At 35.2% G+C, this 18019-nt stretch overlaps 1 protein-coding gene across 7 annotated transcripts; it reads left to right on the plus strand.

Annotated features, from left to right (window-relative positions):
• The first annotated feature begins 1567 nt into the window (after positions 1-1567).
• Positions 1568-17906, plus strand: LOC149729455 (solute carrier family 4 member 11-like). 7 transcript variants are annotated; one of them, XM_089887160.1, is made up of 25 exons: positions 1568-1787; positions 2833-2990; positions 3249-3426; positions 4834-5030; positions 6399-6448; positions 6700-6799; positions 8152-8274; positions 8895-8985; positions 9419-9542; positions 10145-10351; positions 10860-10874; positions 11063-11147; positions 11696-11818; positions 12251-12364; positions 12689-12821; positions 13074-13147; positions 13205-13259; positions 13886-14068; positions 14381-14487; positions 14975-15143; positions 15620-15796; positions 16105-16216; positions 16427-16507; positions 16881-17050; positions 17462-17906. In XM_089887160.1, exons 2-25 carry the CDS (start codon positions 2963-2965, stop codon positions 17517-17519), a joined length of 2754 nt encoding a protein of 917 aa, XP_089743286.1. In that variant the 5' UTR covers positions 1568-1787; positions 2833-2962; the 3' UTR covers positions 17520-17906. The 7 variants fall into 7 exon arrangements, with proteins under 7 accessions (XP_089743286.1, XP_089743285.1, XP_089743287.1 ...); XM_089887159.1 differs by having other exon boundaries at positions 1570-1787; positions 13205-13264; positions 13891-14068; XM_089887161.1 differs by having other exon boundaries at positions 1571-1787; positions 4849-5030; positions 13205-13264; positions 13891-14068.
• Positions 17907-18019: the final 113 nt, after the last annotated feature.

Genomic DNA, 18019 nt, shown 5'->3' on the forward strand with positions numbered 1-18019 from the left:
TAAGGAGTTGTTTTGCATGTCTTAAACATGCAGCTTACATTCCAGGATAAGAAACTGACATGAATAATAGCCTGAAGTCATTTTCGAAACAGAAACGCAAATGAATATTAATTGTTTCGAATGGGTAAAGCTGCAATTTGCAAAATTGCCCAGTGGTGCTTATATGCTCATGGTGATTTAAATCTTTAGTAAAAGTCCTTTTGTGGTAAACAAGTCTAACCATAATAGAGCTATTAAATTCAACATCAAAGCATCGGAAATGATGTAATGCATTAAACGTGATATTTAAACACAGAAACGGCAGAGTTAATTGAGAACAATTTGACAGAGTTAAAAGTGGTGTGGCACATATTGTTATCTTTTCGCTGGCTTGAAGTTAACAACATGTATTAGAATTAGCAAATACGAACTATTTTAACTTGGTGTGGTCATTCTTTGCGTGGTTTAAAATAAAATAAATATCCAAAATGTGTATTCTGCTGTTGTTGCTGCCAGGCGTAATATGATATTCTGACAAACGTTGGTACAATAATGTTACCATACGTTAACATTGTCGAAAATTACAATTTTAAAAATTGTAAAAAATGTTTTGGTGCTACGTAGAAAATAATCTGCCATATAAAAAGTGCGTGATTTTCTACTTAACTCAAATAACAGTTTTTTGTAGAGCTTACGTTTTACCAGGAGAGGAGTTTTGGAAATAAAATGTGTGTTTTTTTCGGGTACGTTGCATAACCTTAGGAACTCAAAAGTGCTTGTTTGTGCTTGAAACAGCCGCAGTCTTCCAACGCCCTCAGCAAAATATGCCGCCTGGAACGACGCGACTTTTTTCTTCGTTCTTTGGTGTAGGTCTCTGTCGCACGTGCGCATTTATCATTAGTCAAGTTACTGCGTTAAGGACACGGTCGAGCAAACGCGAGCTTCTGCATGAACATGCACTCGTTGCACCTTGACGCGGTCAGTTAAGCAGGAGTGCATTGGTAGCGCAAGCAGTCTTTCAATTAGAAGTGAAGGGGTATTTTAAAGTTTAAGAGTTTTGTTTGAGAAAAACGTTTTCTTACTTGCAAAGTCGTCTGTTCTAGATAAAGTGAAGATTCCTTTAAAGCCGTAACAGTTTATTGAACTAATTTATTCATTAGTATTAAATCATTGCAAAAAGTGTCAATTTTCCGTGATTCCAACGCTGTTATTGAGATCATTATCAGTTAAGGTAGATATGTAGATAAGGGGCATAAAACAGGAAAGGTCACTACTCTGCCGATGGGAACTTAACAGCATTGAACTGCAATGACGCGTAATCTCTTTTTTCCCGGTGGTCTACAAAACTCGATAACGCGTGTTTTTCAAGCAAGAAAATTACTGCGTCGGCACTGAATCACTGGCACTCTGACAGCATGCTGGTTGTTTTCATTTGTCTAGTTTCCGGTTTCCTCGCGTATCACAAGTGTGTATATGACGTCATACTTCACTCAGTCTTGTGACTGCTGTTACAGTTACCGAGACAATAAAATCGTGATATGTCGAGTTTGTATGCAGCAGGTCAGCGTTTAGGACGTCTCGAGAAAGTGGTAATTTACATTTTGTTTATCCTACAGACTTGTTGATTTGTAATTGGCAGTGCGTAATCTGTGCTATAAGACTTCTTCTTTTGTGTTCAAGACATAAAGAGGTTTGAGGTTGTTCTATTGATCCAATCCTTTGTATAGGCTGCTGAAAACTATAACAAAACCCGTCCCCTCTGCCCCGTACAAAGCAATCGGACCAGCAGAAGATTCTTCGTTTGAAAGGTTTGTTTTTATAATTGTCTATACAATCGCCATCTGGCGTCAAAATATACAAGAGCCTTAAAGGTGCATCGGTGTTGTAAACACCACTGCCCAGTGTAACCCAATCCGTCTGTTGTTCCAGCGACTACCATCGTATTTCTATAACCCTTGCTTACTGTTTAAACTCGAATGCGAGGTTTCCAATACCGTCCTTTAAACTGCACTCGACATAATACTATCGAGTGTTGTACTGCTGTAAGGGTCACTCAATATCATGTGTGCTGTATCTGAAGGACAAGTTACAGGCCGGTTTCACCAAACAATCCTACGGTGACAGACGTTATAGTAAACAACCACTTTGTTCCTTTTTGGTTTCGCAGCCACGCTATTTAATTGCTACTTTCTTCAAGTAGTTACGGCTGTCACTTTGTTGCCAATTCTCTTAAATCTCTTGTTGCATTTAATTAATTTTATCTTTGCTAGCGTGTTTAAAGCGAAAAATATATAGTTGGTTGGGCGGACGGCACACATTTAGCACATAGTGTTCAAATACTTTGATCGTGTTTTAAACAATTAACAATAACGGCCTATGGAAGTCGTGAGAATACGGTTTTATAATTATTTGAATATTTTTTGTTTACTACCGAATAAGACGATAAATAGAATGAACAGGTGTCCCATTTCCCCCCATTCTACTACAACTCATGTTTATATGATTCGCAGAAACGTAAGGATCTTGCAATCGCTTATTCCGACATTTTAGTTAAACTGAACCTATTTTAAACTTAACCAAACCTTTAAACAGTCATTCCACTTTTCATCATTAAACAGCATTTTAATTTCTTAATTGAAGTTCCACATTTTAATTGAGTTTCAAAATAGTTTGGTTTGCGATCTAAAAAAAGATGATCTGCTTATGGTATGCAAAATAAGCAATAACAGTGTAATTCACTTTACTCTTCATCAAAAAATAAAAAGTAAATAAAAGTATTTTCTGGCCTTAATACTTTTGTAATAGCGACCCATTTATGACCCTGATGTACAAGTGAAACTAATTTTGTTCCAGCTTGACACGTATGCCGTCGCACCACGACCTGAGTAGATTGAAAAGTTCCGTGTTTAAGAGAAAGAAGAAAAAACTCTCCCCAACCGACCTCACGTAAGCTTTACGTCACCACCAACTACGTCATCGCAATATGACATCACCACAAAATCACACAACCGGTAACAAAACGAAAAAATGTTTTTGTTTAATTTTGTAATTGTTTGCAAAATATACCAATGATATTTTTGCAATAGCAATGTTATTTTGAATAAACATGTTTTCGGTTATGCTCTAAGAATAGATAAAATGTCTGTTATATCCAATAACTCACAAGACAACAATCGAATTAGGAACCGTACGTTAGTATAATGTCCTTAACCTAAATAAACCGTGTGATTATTACATACAATGTTGCATTAAGCTTTTCTTATATACAGTCAATGGTAATGGTTTAAACAACCAATACGAAAACCCGGTTTACGTTGCCGACACCCCTCTTGAAAATGACGTATTCGATAATGACGTCAGCACGGATGACGTCATGGTGTCTCTTGAAATCACAAACGAGATGAAGAAGAAGGCGCAGGAAAATCGACAGCAGCAGCAGTCGTCATCGTAAGTGGTTTCAATCTTAAAGTAACATTATTCTAGGTTGGGGTAAGGTGGTACTTGTTTTTACTTTTATTGTTCATTTGGGAAGTAAACAAAATGTTTACAAAATCATATAACTGTATTCAGTATCTACACTACCCTAGAAAACGTTTATAAATAAAAGAATAAGTGTAACTTATTTATCCCCCAACGGCAGGTCAATTACGGTCTTTATTACACAGGTGTTCTGTTACATACACCTTATGTCTGCTTCAAGTTATCACGCGTATATGTAACTTTGCGGGTGCTTTTTCTTATTATTTATTTTAATTAGTAATTAAAGCCTAATACATGGCGTGTCAAAAATTTCAAACAAGATTAGTATCTCAGCCAATGCGCTTCACCAGCTGCGTATTTCTATCGCAAGCACCCGCACAGTGATCAGTTAATTACCCACACGACGAATTGCCTAATCTGAAATCTCTTCACGCCTTGCGTCATATTACTGTGTACATATTAGCCTCTGCTGCTGAGCTGGCCCTATGTTAGCGTAGGCGAAATACTAAGTAGAACTGATCACGCCATGATGAGTCGAAAGTTCATCACACAAAGGTCTAGGTATGTTATATATTTTCAGCAGTTTAGCTTGTGTGGAATTTTAAATGCGCTCTAGGAATACTTTGTTCAATTATTAACAAACTAGAACTCGAAAAGGTAATATTATCATAAGACTAAACGTCGGGAGTTCATATAAAAGTTTCAGTGGTTGTAAATCTTTTAAATTGCCTGAATGTATGTTCGTTCCGATTTTATATATGCTGACTGTGAGGTAAATGCATGTTGATGCTTACGCTACAGCCATAAGGTAAACCGATATCAGATAACGTTCTACAGCAGCATCCTGTTGCCTGATTGTTACAGCACCACTGTTACGCAATATATGCTGTAGAGTTTCTAGATAATATGACGTATGAATACCAGTCTGTGACTAATGTTGATACTGTTTTGTTTGGGCTACCAAGTTAAAGCGACGACTCATATATTCGGATAACACAGTGGGTGACTCTGGGACATACTGCAAACTTCAATGGTTATAATAGCTGCATAACATACAGATAAGGTAGTATCGTCACGGTCTAATATAAAGCTTTGTACGAAGACGATCGATTACAAACAGATAAATACGTTTTAGCCTTTTGGAAAATAATGCAGTAATCCGTACTAGGCTGCGTTTCTAGCTATACTAGTATTAGCGAGGGATAAGTGCAGTATTTGGAGCGACGACTTACAGACTGAAAGCAGCTATCACCACCTATCATACAGACTACGCGTACCTACGATGCTCTTGAACCGTTTCGTTTCATAAAAAGTCGTTTCATAAATATGTCACTCAGCTAGGCGTCATTTTCAATTTTATTTACGATAGCTTAGTATTACTTCCTTCAGCACTCGGGAGACCGTTAACAGCGTTAACTATGATGACGTCATTTCCGCTGAGCGGCTAACTGAAGAAGTTGGCGAGCACAAGATGATACCAATGTCCAATCTGTCAGTCAACTCTTTGGTCCAAAACCGAAGGCAAAGTGCAGGAAACTTTAGACGTCGAATGTCGCGCGACGACTTACAAGGTAGGTTTAGCATCAGCCACGCTTTATTCGACGCTTTTACCCAATTGGGTCAGTTTTTATCCATGTTACCGACCCCCATTTCTGATAATTTTTTCCTTGTATTATTTGTGTTTTTTAATCTGATTTAAGTTACTATATTCGAAGAAATATTAAAAACCTTTAGTATTATGTGAGGTACGGTAAGTTAAAAGCTACCGCGTTGTATGTGTCTTTTATTTTAACTTGTATAGTAACGTAAAATATATTATAAAATACACAGTATGTTTTCATCAATTCAATTTAACAGCCTCGCATTTTAGCCGATGCGTTTTTCATATACAATTTTATATACCCGAAACGCGTTTAACGACTATCGTTCTGTTGATTCTTATTTGTTCGTTGTTCAAATAATTTAATCTTTGCTATTTCAAAGAAACAAAACATTTGTGTCCGCGTTTGTTTACTTGCGGATAAAACGAGAGACATTTTGTTAGTAATCAATAACGCGCGGTAAAGCCTCTGTGATGTCATAACGGATACGTATGACATCAGAAACAGCACTTAATCATGTAAACAAGCTGTTATAACGCCAAGTTATTATGCACTGTATATGGGTATTATTAATTCAATTACAAGTAGATACGGAATATTGAAGTTTACAATTTGCTTTAAATTTGCCATGTATTTGATTTATATTTAACTGTGTTTGACCCATGGTTTAATATTTAACCTATACATCTTATGCTTCTGTATTTGTTCATTGGTAAATGTGTCAAGTTATTGTTAGTTAAGTGGACCGTGTTACCACATAATTTAACCCGGACTCGGTTCAAATATATTTTGGTGATTACTGACCCCCAGTAAAACTAGCAACTGCGTATGCTCCCGAACCTTTACTTATGTTGACCGACGCGGTTTCATTTTTAACTCTGCGTACCCTTTTAAACGTTAATATTGACCCACAGATTTTTTTTATCCATTTACTTTCCGAAAACCGACGACTATATTAAACGTTCACATGTGTCCTAATAGTTCCGTGGCTTAAAAATGGGACCCTTAATCCCAGGCACAATAAATTAGATGATTAAATGTGTAGCCTATTACTTAATTATTTCATAAACCTCGTGCTTGAATCGAAGTCGTATAAATCTAAATTGTTGAGTAAAATTTTAATACTGCGTTAGATAAATCAAGTCGTTATAAGCCAAAACAATATAAGGTGTCATTTTGTAAGCGCAAAGCCCGCTAAGCCGATCTTTTATTTACGGCTCTCATTTCCCAATTCGCTTCTCCATTATTTTAGTTAATTTCACCTTCACTATCGTACTTGAAGGGTAAATAAAATTATGTTGGTATTTTCCTTTAATTTTCTTTTGACTTTGTTAACAGATGAGGAAGACGAGTTTTACCATCGTGAACTGATACTTAAAATCCGTAAGGTAAGACGGCTTCATCATTCTGTCTAATAACCCCCCGTTTCCAATTATACGCATAACTTCTAAGCCGTATGACGTAAAACATAAATGACCGCTGACTTTTCGCCTGTTGTACAAAAACTATAGTGGCGTGTTGTGCTACCGTTGTATGTGGTAAATTAAATGTAGCCTATTCCGCGATCTTTTTACAGTACATATCGCCTAGTACGCGGTGTTTAAAAGTGTAATCTTATATCACAAAATGACCTTTTCAGACCTTACCACTAAAGAACTTCCGAGACGAAATCCGAGCAAGAAGAGACTTGGAAAAGTTCTTGGTGCAACCGGTTGTTGTTTTAGACGTTCCACATACAAGTAAGTGATGACGCAGTGTATGCATTTCGTAAACGATAAATGTAAGTTATTTATTCCTTGTGTGGCGGGGCAACGACGGTCGTTACAACATCGGTGCTCTGTTTCATAAACCTCGTGCCCGCTTACGAGTTGCAATGAGTACAACTTGTGGGTGATTATTATTTTAAAGTATGGCGGACAATTTAGACAGCAGGTTAGTGACCACTGAGTTGGAGAAATTGCTGTTATAATTGTCTTGCGCCAACGAACGCATTGACACACAAAAGTTGGGCGTCGATTTCAGATACATTACTTTTAGTCTAAGGGCATGCGCACTAACAAGAAAAGCAACAATTTTTTGACTGTCATAATTAAGTTATTGAGTTGGTTACTTGGAACACACATTCTACATGCACTACGTAACGCGATCGTTGCGCGTTTACAGTATACGCCTTTCCCCCCGACGAGTATTGGACGTACACAACGCCTCTTTCTCCCCTTAAGCTGTCATAACTCGGCCTGCATACCGACTAATTTGGATGCAATAAAATCAAAACCACACGCTTGTCATAATGTCATCTCCCATCTTTATTACAAGACGTTGACATTATGTTTTCATCGCCTTGAGCTAAATTTGGAATTTCTTTAAATTTTAAGCCAGGAGCTATATTCCAACGTGTAATTGGCGAAGGTGCTACATAGTGTTTATTATGACACAAACAAGTATATGCGCAAACAAGCAGCTCACATATTATTTCTCCGCGTATTTGTTACGATGATTTTGACTTTGCATTGGTTAATTTACAACACATGTTTTTGACATTAGGCTACGATGTATTTGTACTTCATTACTTGTAACATTCCAACGAAATTTAAGTTATTTAACAACATTTTAGCCTTGACTATGATGTAACGGTCATTTTCTGTGCAATAGTGATGTAAATACTTATCCCATTGAGGATATTTGAACGTCGGTCGTTTACCGTTACGTCCGTTTTTGCACAGGATTTGACTTTCGGTTTTTCTTATCTCAGCCTTTTTGTAGTACGGTTCAAATAATGAGCCTAGCTTTATAGCAAGGTCTGGCGACCCAATACCCAAAATTCAATTTCACACAACGTTTTGCAACAATATATAAGTAGGGTGGAGGAAAATGGGACACATTTAGCACATAATATATACTTAACCTCTATTCATGGTAACGAAGATCAGAGATGTTTATAAAATCGAAAAGACGGGATGTAACAACAAAACTACAGCCGTTATAACAAATTTAAGTGAACAATTTTGATAAAATTGTAACTGTTACACCCTACATTCCTACAAACAGTATATTGTAACAAGCATGTTATTAAAACAATAAGTTTCAACAGGTTTGGACAAAATAGTTGATGAACTTCTCTCTAAACTACAGAAGGATCTTGATGTGGATGAGAAGATTACATCACAAGCTGGAAAGTCTTTCTTTACTTTCCAAGAGACTTATCAAGATGCAAGTCAGTAGAACTATTTTTGTTCAAGATATTTTACATTGTACTGTTCTTGAGACATAACATAATACATAAATAATTGGCTGTTTTGGTAAAAGTTATTGATACTTTTTAGATTTTGTGGCTCAATGATATGTATGTTTTTAAAAATTAAAGTTCAAAAATATTTAAACATGCGGTTGTAAGACCCTGTAATTCCAATGGGACCCTTTTGAGATTAGGACTATTAAATTTCCCACGTATGCATGTTAATCCCTAAAAATTTGCACGAAGCATTACATTTATTAGATTTGTAGACTAAACCCAGCTAGACTAATAAGTGTGCAATAATATTGCAAGTGTGTGGCTGTTTAAAGTGACTCCCCTAAACAGATGAGTGTATGCATACCTTTCTTCCGGTTTTGTTTTGATTAAAACCTTTTTAATACAAGTTAATTTTTGGTTTTATTTGACACTTTAACTCTAGTAGTTTTCGCCCATAGCGTGTTTTTAATGTCTTTCTTTTGCTGCTAGTTTACCCTTCCATTCGTTAATTTAATGATTCTAATCTTTGTTACTGTACTCAAAGAGTTAAATAAAATTCATGTTAAGATAAATAATAAACACTTAACTTGCTTTCAATTTAGTGGCATCTGTGGATCACTTGAAGGAAACAATTCAAGGTGTGAGTTACAAACCTGATGGTGCAGACTATGAAGAAACATGGATAACAGCTCTGTAAGTTGGAATCTTTTTTACAGCATTTGTCGAGTGCCGAATCGGTGGTTGGGTACTTGCATTGTAACCAAAGGATATTGGGTTTAATGCTTGATGTCGATACGAATGAGCAAATGTGTCTTTGGGAAAAACAATTATGGACACAGTGGTTACTATTGAGTTACATTCTAGTACAACGGGTGTTAGGGTAATCCACCAACTCTTGTCTTAAATGTCGTTCCACACTGCAGGACCTTACCCACTAGAGTGGAATAAAACAACACTAATCTGAAGTCTGAACTAACATATTATGGTACATATCATAGGGTAATTAACCAACTCTGGCCTACAATTGAAGCTCCGATGCCGCATCTTACCATTAAAGCATAATATACTGTACTACAAATTGGTTGTGCTTTTTAATGTTTAGTTGTTTACAAAGTGTGTATTACAGATGCACATTGCCAATGGTAAACAAAAGTCACGTTGCCATCGCACGCTTGCGTAATCCACTCAACTTGGGGAACAAATGTGAAGAAGTTCAGTTTGTTATTGCCATCATTGCTCCAAAGAAGGAGGTAGGATTTTGAATGGGTCCTACTGTAACAACGGCCTTAAAATATTATTGTCTTTACCCCTTTTGATTTAGCTGTTTTAAGGACTTTGTTTTAATGTGTGACAGCTGCATGTTTAACTATATAAAAAAAATGCAGGCACATGCCACAGTGGTCATGTGCCTGCATCTAGCTAAAGGTGATATGTTTAAGGCTGGTATAACAAATTTTGTTTTGCCCGCCACGCAAGGATAAATAACATTCATTCATAGTTTATTCGTTATACAAATTATCAATTGTTTGGCACCGTGGAAAAGTGTGCCTGCATGTACCAGAGGTAATAAGTTCAAGGCTTGTCTCCACTGCCATTGTTGGTGTATGTGTCCCTAGGCAAGATATTTAATGGGAATTGCTCTAACCCAATGGTCACAAGAGGGTTGTCCAAATTAAATTATCAGCCACACATAAAAAAAGAAAAAAGGTAATCACCTACAAAGTAACATACATAGTAACTCAAGAGCAGGCACGAAGTGCATGAACACCTGTGTTATAACGACTGTTGTTTTCTGGCCACGCGAAAATAAAGTAAGTTACATTAATACACTCAACCATTGAAAAATTTACAGAAATTTACAAAGAATGCTGTTGAGATTGGCCGCACATTCTCATCTATGATGTGCAACCGTGGGTTCAGGCACAGCTTGATGGTAGCTGAGACGGAGAAGCAATTCAAGGAAGCCTTGATTGTGCAGAGTGCAAAGTACAAGCGACAAGTCACGGAGTCTCTCTCTGAAGGTGCAATGCTGGCAGGAGGTGGGGAAGTGGAGTTTCAGGTAGAATGGGGTTAAAATAACTTTGATGTTTTAATACATGTGTTAATAGTTCACTTACATACGCTATACCAGTGGTTCTTAAACTTTTTTGTATACTTTACCCTTTTAACAAAGATGCTTGTCAGATTTACCCCCAATATGTAATATGGCGCTCATTTATTAAAGATCGAAAACAATTAATTACATCAGTTATATTTAATGCAACGAGTTGTTCAATGTCTGGTAAAGTACTACAATTGGCCCAATTTTTCTGTCCCATCAACTGATGTGGATTTCATTAACCTTCTAAATAGGAGGAATTTACTCCAGTGGTAAATTTACCCCAGTTTAAGAAACACTGTTCTATACTTACCTCTATATGAACTTTTACTCTTCCATTAATTAAAAGCGTTTATTATTCATAATTTTTTACCATTACATTATTTTCTATGATTAATATACATTATTTTCTACAGTTATTATACGTATTTTTGACTATTGTTTTACCCCAAAATTGTTTTTTTTGCAGTCCCATAGAGCACAGGTATGCCACTGTAGTTTTAAATCTTCAAGAGTGTTTTACAATTCCACAAACAACCACAATTAAGTTTGCATGTAACACAAATGATGTCAAAATAATTCTGATAATTGGTTTGAAATACAATCACTCTATCAATTAGATTTTCATTCAATTGATTTAACTGTTTTACCTCTGTTCATATTAAATTGCAGAGTTATACATTAAAGCAAATGGGCCGAGGAATCTATGACGATATAAAGCGAAGATTGCCCCATTATTGGTCAGATTATAAAGATGGTATGTTAGCTTAAAGTATTTTAGAATGCAAGGTATCATTGCGCATTAAGTACAGGTGTTTGACAAATGTTCATGAATTAACAAAGAAATATATGACTGTATGAGACTTATATCATAATAATAGAAAATTATTTAATAATTTAAAATTATTTTGGGCAATGGACCAAATCGACCTTTAGGATTATTGGAAACTTCCAGCAAGGGGGGCGTTCCACCAAAGGGGCGTTGTTTATTTGCTTATATTTGTCACCACAAATTTAAATCCGTATCTGCTTAAGGCTAAGCGATAGTATTTTACTAATCTTTTGTTTATGATGGCTGTTTTGCAATAACACTGCATTTACATTCAGTCTTAAACATGTTTTGAAACCATTGTCGCTTTTCTCCTATTTCCTGCTTGTTAATGATTTGATTAATATATTTTTTTACTGCATTTGAAGAGATAAAACTTGTTTAAAATTAGTATACTCTCAGCAACCGCTAAGGTTGGAAGCCCTGTCTTATATATTGCCAAAACACTTCATTCAACCGTTGTCCTAAATATACAGGATTCGTGGGTAAACATACAATTCACAAAGTGATCGCAACCATCCTGTTTCTCTACTTTGCTTGCCTACTACCCGACATTGCTTTTGGAACATTATATGAGAAAAACACCAACGGCGTTATTGGTAAGTTCATTCAAGTTTATTTGTCAAGTGTTGTTTAATTAAAATTAAAAAACTTGGTACTTCATGAACAAAATGCAATTTATGTGAAATTAAAAAATTACATTTATTTTTTATTATCGTTATTTGGGACCTGGTTTGCATGTTTTTTAATGTGCAAGGTTCCAACTGTTTTTGGTTCAGATTTTTTTGTTACCTAAATTAACTTACAGAGTTTGCATTAGTACAAACATAATGTCAAGGGTGCTTAAGTTTAAGAAAAATCCAACAACATCATTCTGTATTTAATTTAAACGTCTAATAAAGTAAAATTTTTACCTTACTTTGCATCAAAGAAAACAAGTCACTGAGTTCATTGCACTTTATTGAGTTTCAATGCATGGTGGAAAGGTTGTTTGAGTTTAACAAATATTGATAGCTTATTGTCTCCAACAGATGTGACATCATGCATCATGTCTCAAACAGTTGGAGGATTAGTGTTTGCGTTAATTAGTGGCCAACCAATGCTTGTGCTATTGACAACTGCACCCCTTGCCCTCTATGTAAAAGGTATATTAAACTAATGTAGCTTACCCTTTCCTATATAAACTGCTGTTGCCAGGCATAATTCACTTGTTTTCTAAAATAGCTTCTGGCATTTATTTGTCTATCAACATCCCAATGTCCCATACAGGTCCACCTTATTACCCTATACATGTTAGCCAGCATAAACCTTTTAAACTGATAAGTTGTGTATATATTGGTCTACATTTATTGTATGTATTATCAAATCATATGCAAGGCCCTACAGTGCAGCTGTGATGCAGTTTGGAGGTGGTGCATTTTTCCTACTTCAGCGCGAATTCTTTCTAAATAAATACTTTTACTTTACAGTGATAAAGATTGTAAGTACGGAGTTTAATTTGGATTTCAAGGCCATGTACGCCATGACTGGGATATGGAACGGAATATTTTTACTTCTACAATCAGTCACCAATGCCAGTATGCTAATGAAGTATTCTACAAGGTACCAACGGCAGTCATTTCCAAACCACCCAAAATAGCGACACTTTTTTTGTCTTAAGCTTGATTACTTTTTTAAATTATTTTTTTTGCTTTCTCTATAATATATTTGGTAATACTCTGTAAAGAATTTTATGGCTCAAAACTTATACTTTGAACTTTGATGCCAAAAATCAAATAGGTAATTCTGTTTTTGCAAAAACTTACAAGCTGATCCGTAAAACATGTAGCATAATGACCACATTACACATTTTAGATCAACTGAGGAAATATTTGGATTTTTTATTGCGCTTGCTTTCAGTGCAGATGCAATCAAAGCTACAATTGGAAGTAAGTTATAATTACCTTGGCCGTCCCGGAAGCGAAATTAAATTATTTATTATTTAGACTTTCAGAAGAACTACAACTTTGAATGTCCAAACAAAGCGATCGGCAGTTTATCCTCAGGTGAGCTGCTGTGGTGAAAACACTTTTTTCAGTTGCTAATTTCATTCGCTTGCTGTCTAAATTAATCTGATTTGGGTTACTGTATTCAAAGAAATAAACCAAATCTGTTGTGTTTATGATCATCCTATTTTGCTGGTGTATTATTTACATCATAATCCGATAATTTTACCACCGCCACACGCCCACTGCATTTAAATTATAAATTGTTATTCTGTTCATGGAAAAGCACAATAGGATAATAACATCTTGTGATTATAAATGCCCGCGGGCAGATCTGTACTTTCCGTTGGTTAAATGTTTGTAATTTGGCACCTAAGTTGGCAAAACAACTTGTATGCTTTTAGTATGCACACTTTTCATCCAATTACACAAATAATTGGAGTTAATTAGGTTGTAACATGTGATTTACTCATATTTTACACAAGGCTACTTGTTTTCGAAAATACAAAAAAAGGTTGTTGTTTTGTAGTTTTTGTCGCCATTTTGTTATTTTCACTTTATTATTTCTCATCAAATAAATATCCATTCAGATTGAAAAATACTATCTGCCATTTTTATTCAGTATTTTTCTGTATTTATATCAGTTGTTTTTTCTTAAAAATAAATATCCCTATTTTTCACTTCAGTTCTCAACATGACTATGAACACAAGTGACCCGACCACTGCAACACCAACAGTTAGCTCCTACCCTGCAGAATGCATTAGCAAGATTTTTTGCTGTCGTCCGGAAAATTCAATTCTCTTCTTGTTTCTTATGTGTGGTACCTTGTGGCTGGGGATGACACTTCTTAGATTTGATGAATCGTAAGTTAAAGTTTAACTTTATAGTCCAGAGGTGTATTCTATTCATTGCAATAAACCTTTATTTTCGGCAGACTTTAACCTGTGGTCCATGTAGTAGCATTTGGTTGGTTTATTATAGCATCCTTGGTTTAAGCTTTGGTTACTTAAAAAAAATTTAACAGTCACTTTTAGGAGTATTTATAAAATTGCATTTTAAAATGTTCTGCAAGAGGTGGGACTATTAAAAAAAGGAAGGATTCAAATTTTTAATTAAGATATATTATCAAAATCACTATAACAAGAAAATCTGACCATCTAACGTTTTGTTTACAGTCAGTTTTTATCATCCACCAAGAGAGAGATCCTGACAGATTACGCTCTTCCTCTCTCTGTTATTATTTTCTCATTCTTTGGATCTTATGTGTTCAGACAAATACCCCGTAAGTTCCCAAACTACTGTATTACATATTAATCCAAGCGAATAGCACAACAGCACTGTAGTGCAGTTTTGTAACCAAAAGATACCTAAAGTAAAACTCAACGCCACTTTTTTATTCTAAGCTTAATGCCATTAAAGCTCAATGCTGCCACCATTGGCATACATGTCCTTGAGCAATAGACTTAACATATTTGCTGTAATCTAATACTCACTTATGGGTTTGCCACACCATATACTATGCAAATGTGTGATGGTGACATTGGTGATTCAACTTAAATATTTTTATTTTTAACAAAGGTTTCAACGACGACATATTATTATTTTTGAAATTATTTTTTTTTACAAATTTTTTTTAACCTCACAAAAACAATCCTCATTTTGTAGCCATTTAAAAAAAACAGTTTGTTCCCTACCCTGTTACCCACATATATATATATATATAAAGGTACACCCCCACCGATTTTTAACTCTAATCCACTTCAAATCAGTTGAAGGATTCAACTACATACCTGGAAGGTCGTTCTTTACTCTTGCCCCATTTACTACACTACCACCACTGGCTCATGTGGGGGCTTGTGGGTTGGGCCTTTGTCTCAGTTGTCTTTTCTTTGTGGATCAGAATGTGAGTGCTGCGGTCATTAATTCTCCACAGAACAAGTAAGTTTACTCTTATGGTAATGATGTAAGTGTGATTAAAATAAAACCTCTTTATAACACATGATCATTTTACAACAACTATAAACATTTTTTTGCTTTAAAAAAGTGTTTGGTGTCACTCTTATAAACAATTTCACTCTTGGATAATCCCCAAAAAGTCCACACACCACTTTTTGCCAAACAAAGCATGTTTAACACAGTTCATGCTAGAGTTTGGTTTTATGTTGTACACCCAATTTAAGAAACCTAGACTTTGATAGTAGGCTATTAAATGATTATGAGAATTAAGTAAACATATATAATTAAAAATTAGAATTTTTATATAATATATATTGAAAGTTTTGAATATTCAATTTTCTTTTTGAGATTTATTCGCTTTTTGTTTTCACAATAATCCAAGAGAACTTATTTGATGTTGTGTATAAATAACAGCCAAAACAGTACCCTACAATAATGTAATGTCAAAACTTATAAAGGTTGGTAAAGGGACCTGCCTACCACTGGGATCTAATGGTTGTCGGTTTTATCAATATATTCCTCTCTGTATTCAACCTACCGTGGGTCCATGCAGCCCTCCCTCATTCCCCAATGCATGTCAAGGCACTTGCAGATGTTGAACAACATGTTACTAACATGGGAACTGTGCATGATGAGTAAGCCATTCAGTTTAACTTCATTCTTATGTTTTACATCTTGTTCTTTCAATGGGTCTCAAAAGTGAGTCCATTTTAGATCTGTTTCACAAGTGCTCATTAATGGTAAAACACCTCACAGAAATGATAAATAAGAACTTTTCTAGGTTGATTAATCATTTCTTTAGGTGCTTATCATCTCCAATATGATTGGGTTGCAAAATTAGGTCCTATATCTTGGGTAGTTTTAAAGCACTCAGTGAAGCTAAAGTTTCTAAATAAAAAGCTAAGTCTCTTCTACAGCAAAAATACATTTTATCTATTTTCAGGATTGTAAAAGTGAGAGAAACTCGCATCACAAGCATTGTGTCTCATGTATTAATTGGCCTTTCATTGTTGATTGTGCCTGTGCTTCAATACGTTCCTATTGCAGTGTTGCAGGTATAATATAATATGTAATATCATGTGTTATTTTTCATCTTTCCTACACATGTAGGGTAAGTTCCATAAGCATATACATTTGGTATATGAAGTAACCCTGTTTGTTGGTATGTAACATCACATCTATGTTATACTTGATCACATTTCGGCCATGTGAGGATACTTTATTCATCAAACAAACTTTCTATTGACATGCAACTTTTTATTCAGGGCTTGTTCTTGTACCTTGGCTTTTCTTCATTCAGTGGAAACCAAATGTTTGACCGAATGATGCTCATCTTTACTGAAGGAGTAAGTTTAAGACTTCATTATTATAGTTGCCAAAAATGATGATCATGATGGTTAGTCCTGTTATTCCACAAAGTGCTTTATCTTATTCCACAAAATGCTTATATAGACAAAATGTATATATCAGTTAACATGATTCCCCAAAACAAACCACCTAAGTCCTAAGGCCACATGGCCCTTAAAAAACAGGATAGTTCGGACATACTTGTTGAGCCCTTTTCTTAAGTGTCATGCCCTTCCAAGTTTAGAGCAAACTGTTGTTACAACAAGTTTAGAGCAAACTGTCGTTGCAACAGCAAACAGACACTGTATAGAATATCACTTTGTTAAATGTACAACATTTTACATACATTTCTAATCCATACCCTCCATTCAGAGTTCCTATCCACCCAACCACTATGTGAGAAAAGTTCCACAGAGGAAGCTTCATCTTTTTACACTGATTCAGGTGTTAGGGTTGGTTATTGTGTCCGTGTTTGGTTTTGTGGATCTTTATTACATGAAGATGATATTCCCCGTCATTATCCTACTACTTCTGCCAATACGGTATGGCTTTGTATTTGTTTTGCGTATTTTGCAAAATTTGTTTTCTATAACTTTTAAAATTTGTTTTTATACAAATGTAACAATGTTTTACAATTACAGTGTGATAAAGGTTGCTTGGTAAATTTAGGTTACTATTTTGTATACCTATGCCACAAAAAATATATTTTTTTTATTAATAGTTAACCAAACCTAAGATCACAAGGTGTGTCCTGATTCTGGTGATAATCTTATATAAAACTGTCTGCTTAAACCGGAAACAGTTATTTTTGTAGCTTGTGTTCTTATTTCCATTATTTTATGTTGTTATTGGAAAAAGATTCTGAATTTTTGTCTACTGTAATATGCTACCAATCTACCATTTACATCTAACATGGGTATCCAGTACATGTTATAATTTGTTCTATGTTTCAGGCACAAGCTCTTGCCCAAGATAATTGAACGGAAGTACCTCGCCATTTTAGATTCTTAAGTCCAGATATCTACCACCCGATTCACACAATACAACAGTCTAAACTTTTAAATAAACTATACATTATTGATTTTATTTACACCCATTGTTGCAAGTGTTTTTTTAAATATTGCACTCGCAGTATAGTTCTTTGTACCACACTCATGGTATTGGCACCACAACTTTTCTGTATATGCTTGTTTAATTTAGAGTAGTGTATTTTTTGTAGCCCCTCTATATATTTAACCAAACTAATCATGCATTTGCCGTGTATGTTTTGCCATGTTTTATATAGCCATACCATGCAGCTGGCCAGTGTGTTTAACCATATATTTTATTAATTTTTAACACGCTGTTGGTGCTTAACCTCTAATAGCTGTACAATACAAAAAATGTAACATGTCAGAACGTTGTAGTTATTGTTGACCAGTCTCATTTGAATTTATAGTTGTAAAGACAGCTGAAAAAGGTTTTAAGGGTGTGGCTGTCTTGCCAAATGTAATCAGTATCACTTGTGCAAA

The sequence above is a fragment of the Ciona robusta genome, chromosome 10 (genome assembly GCF_009617815.1).
Source record: "Ciona robusta chromosome 10, ASM961781v2".
NCBI lineage: Eukaryota > Metazoa > Chordata > Ascidiacea > Phlebobranchia > Cionidae > Ciona > Ciona robusta.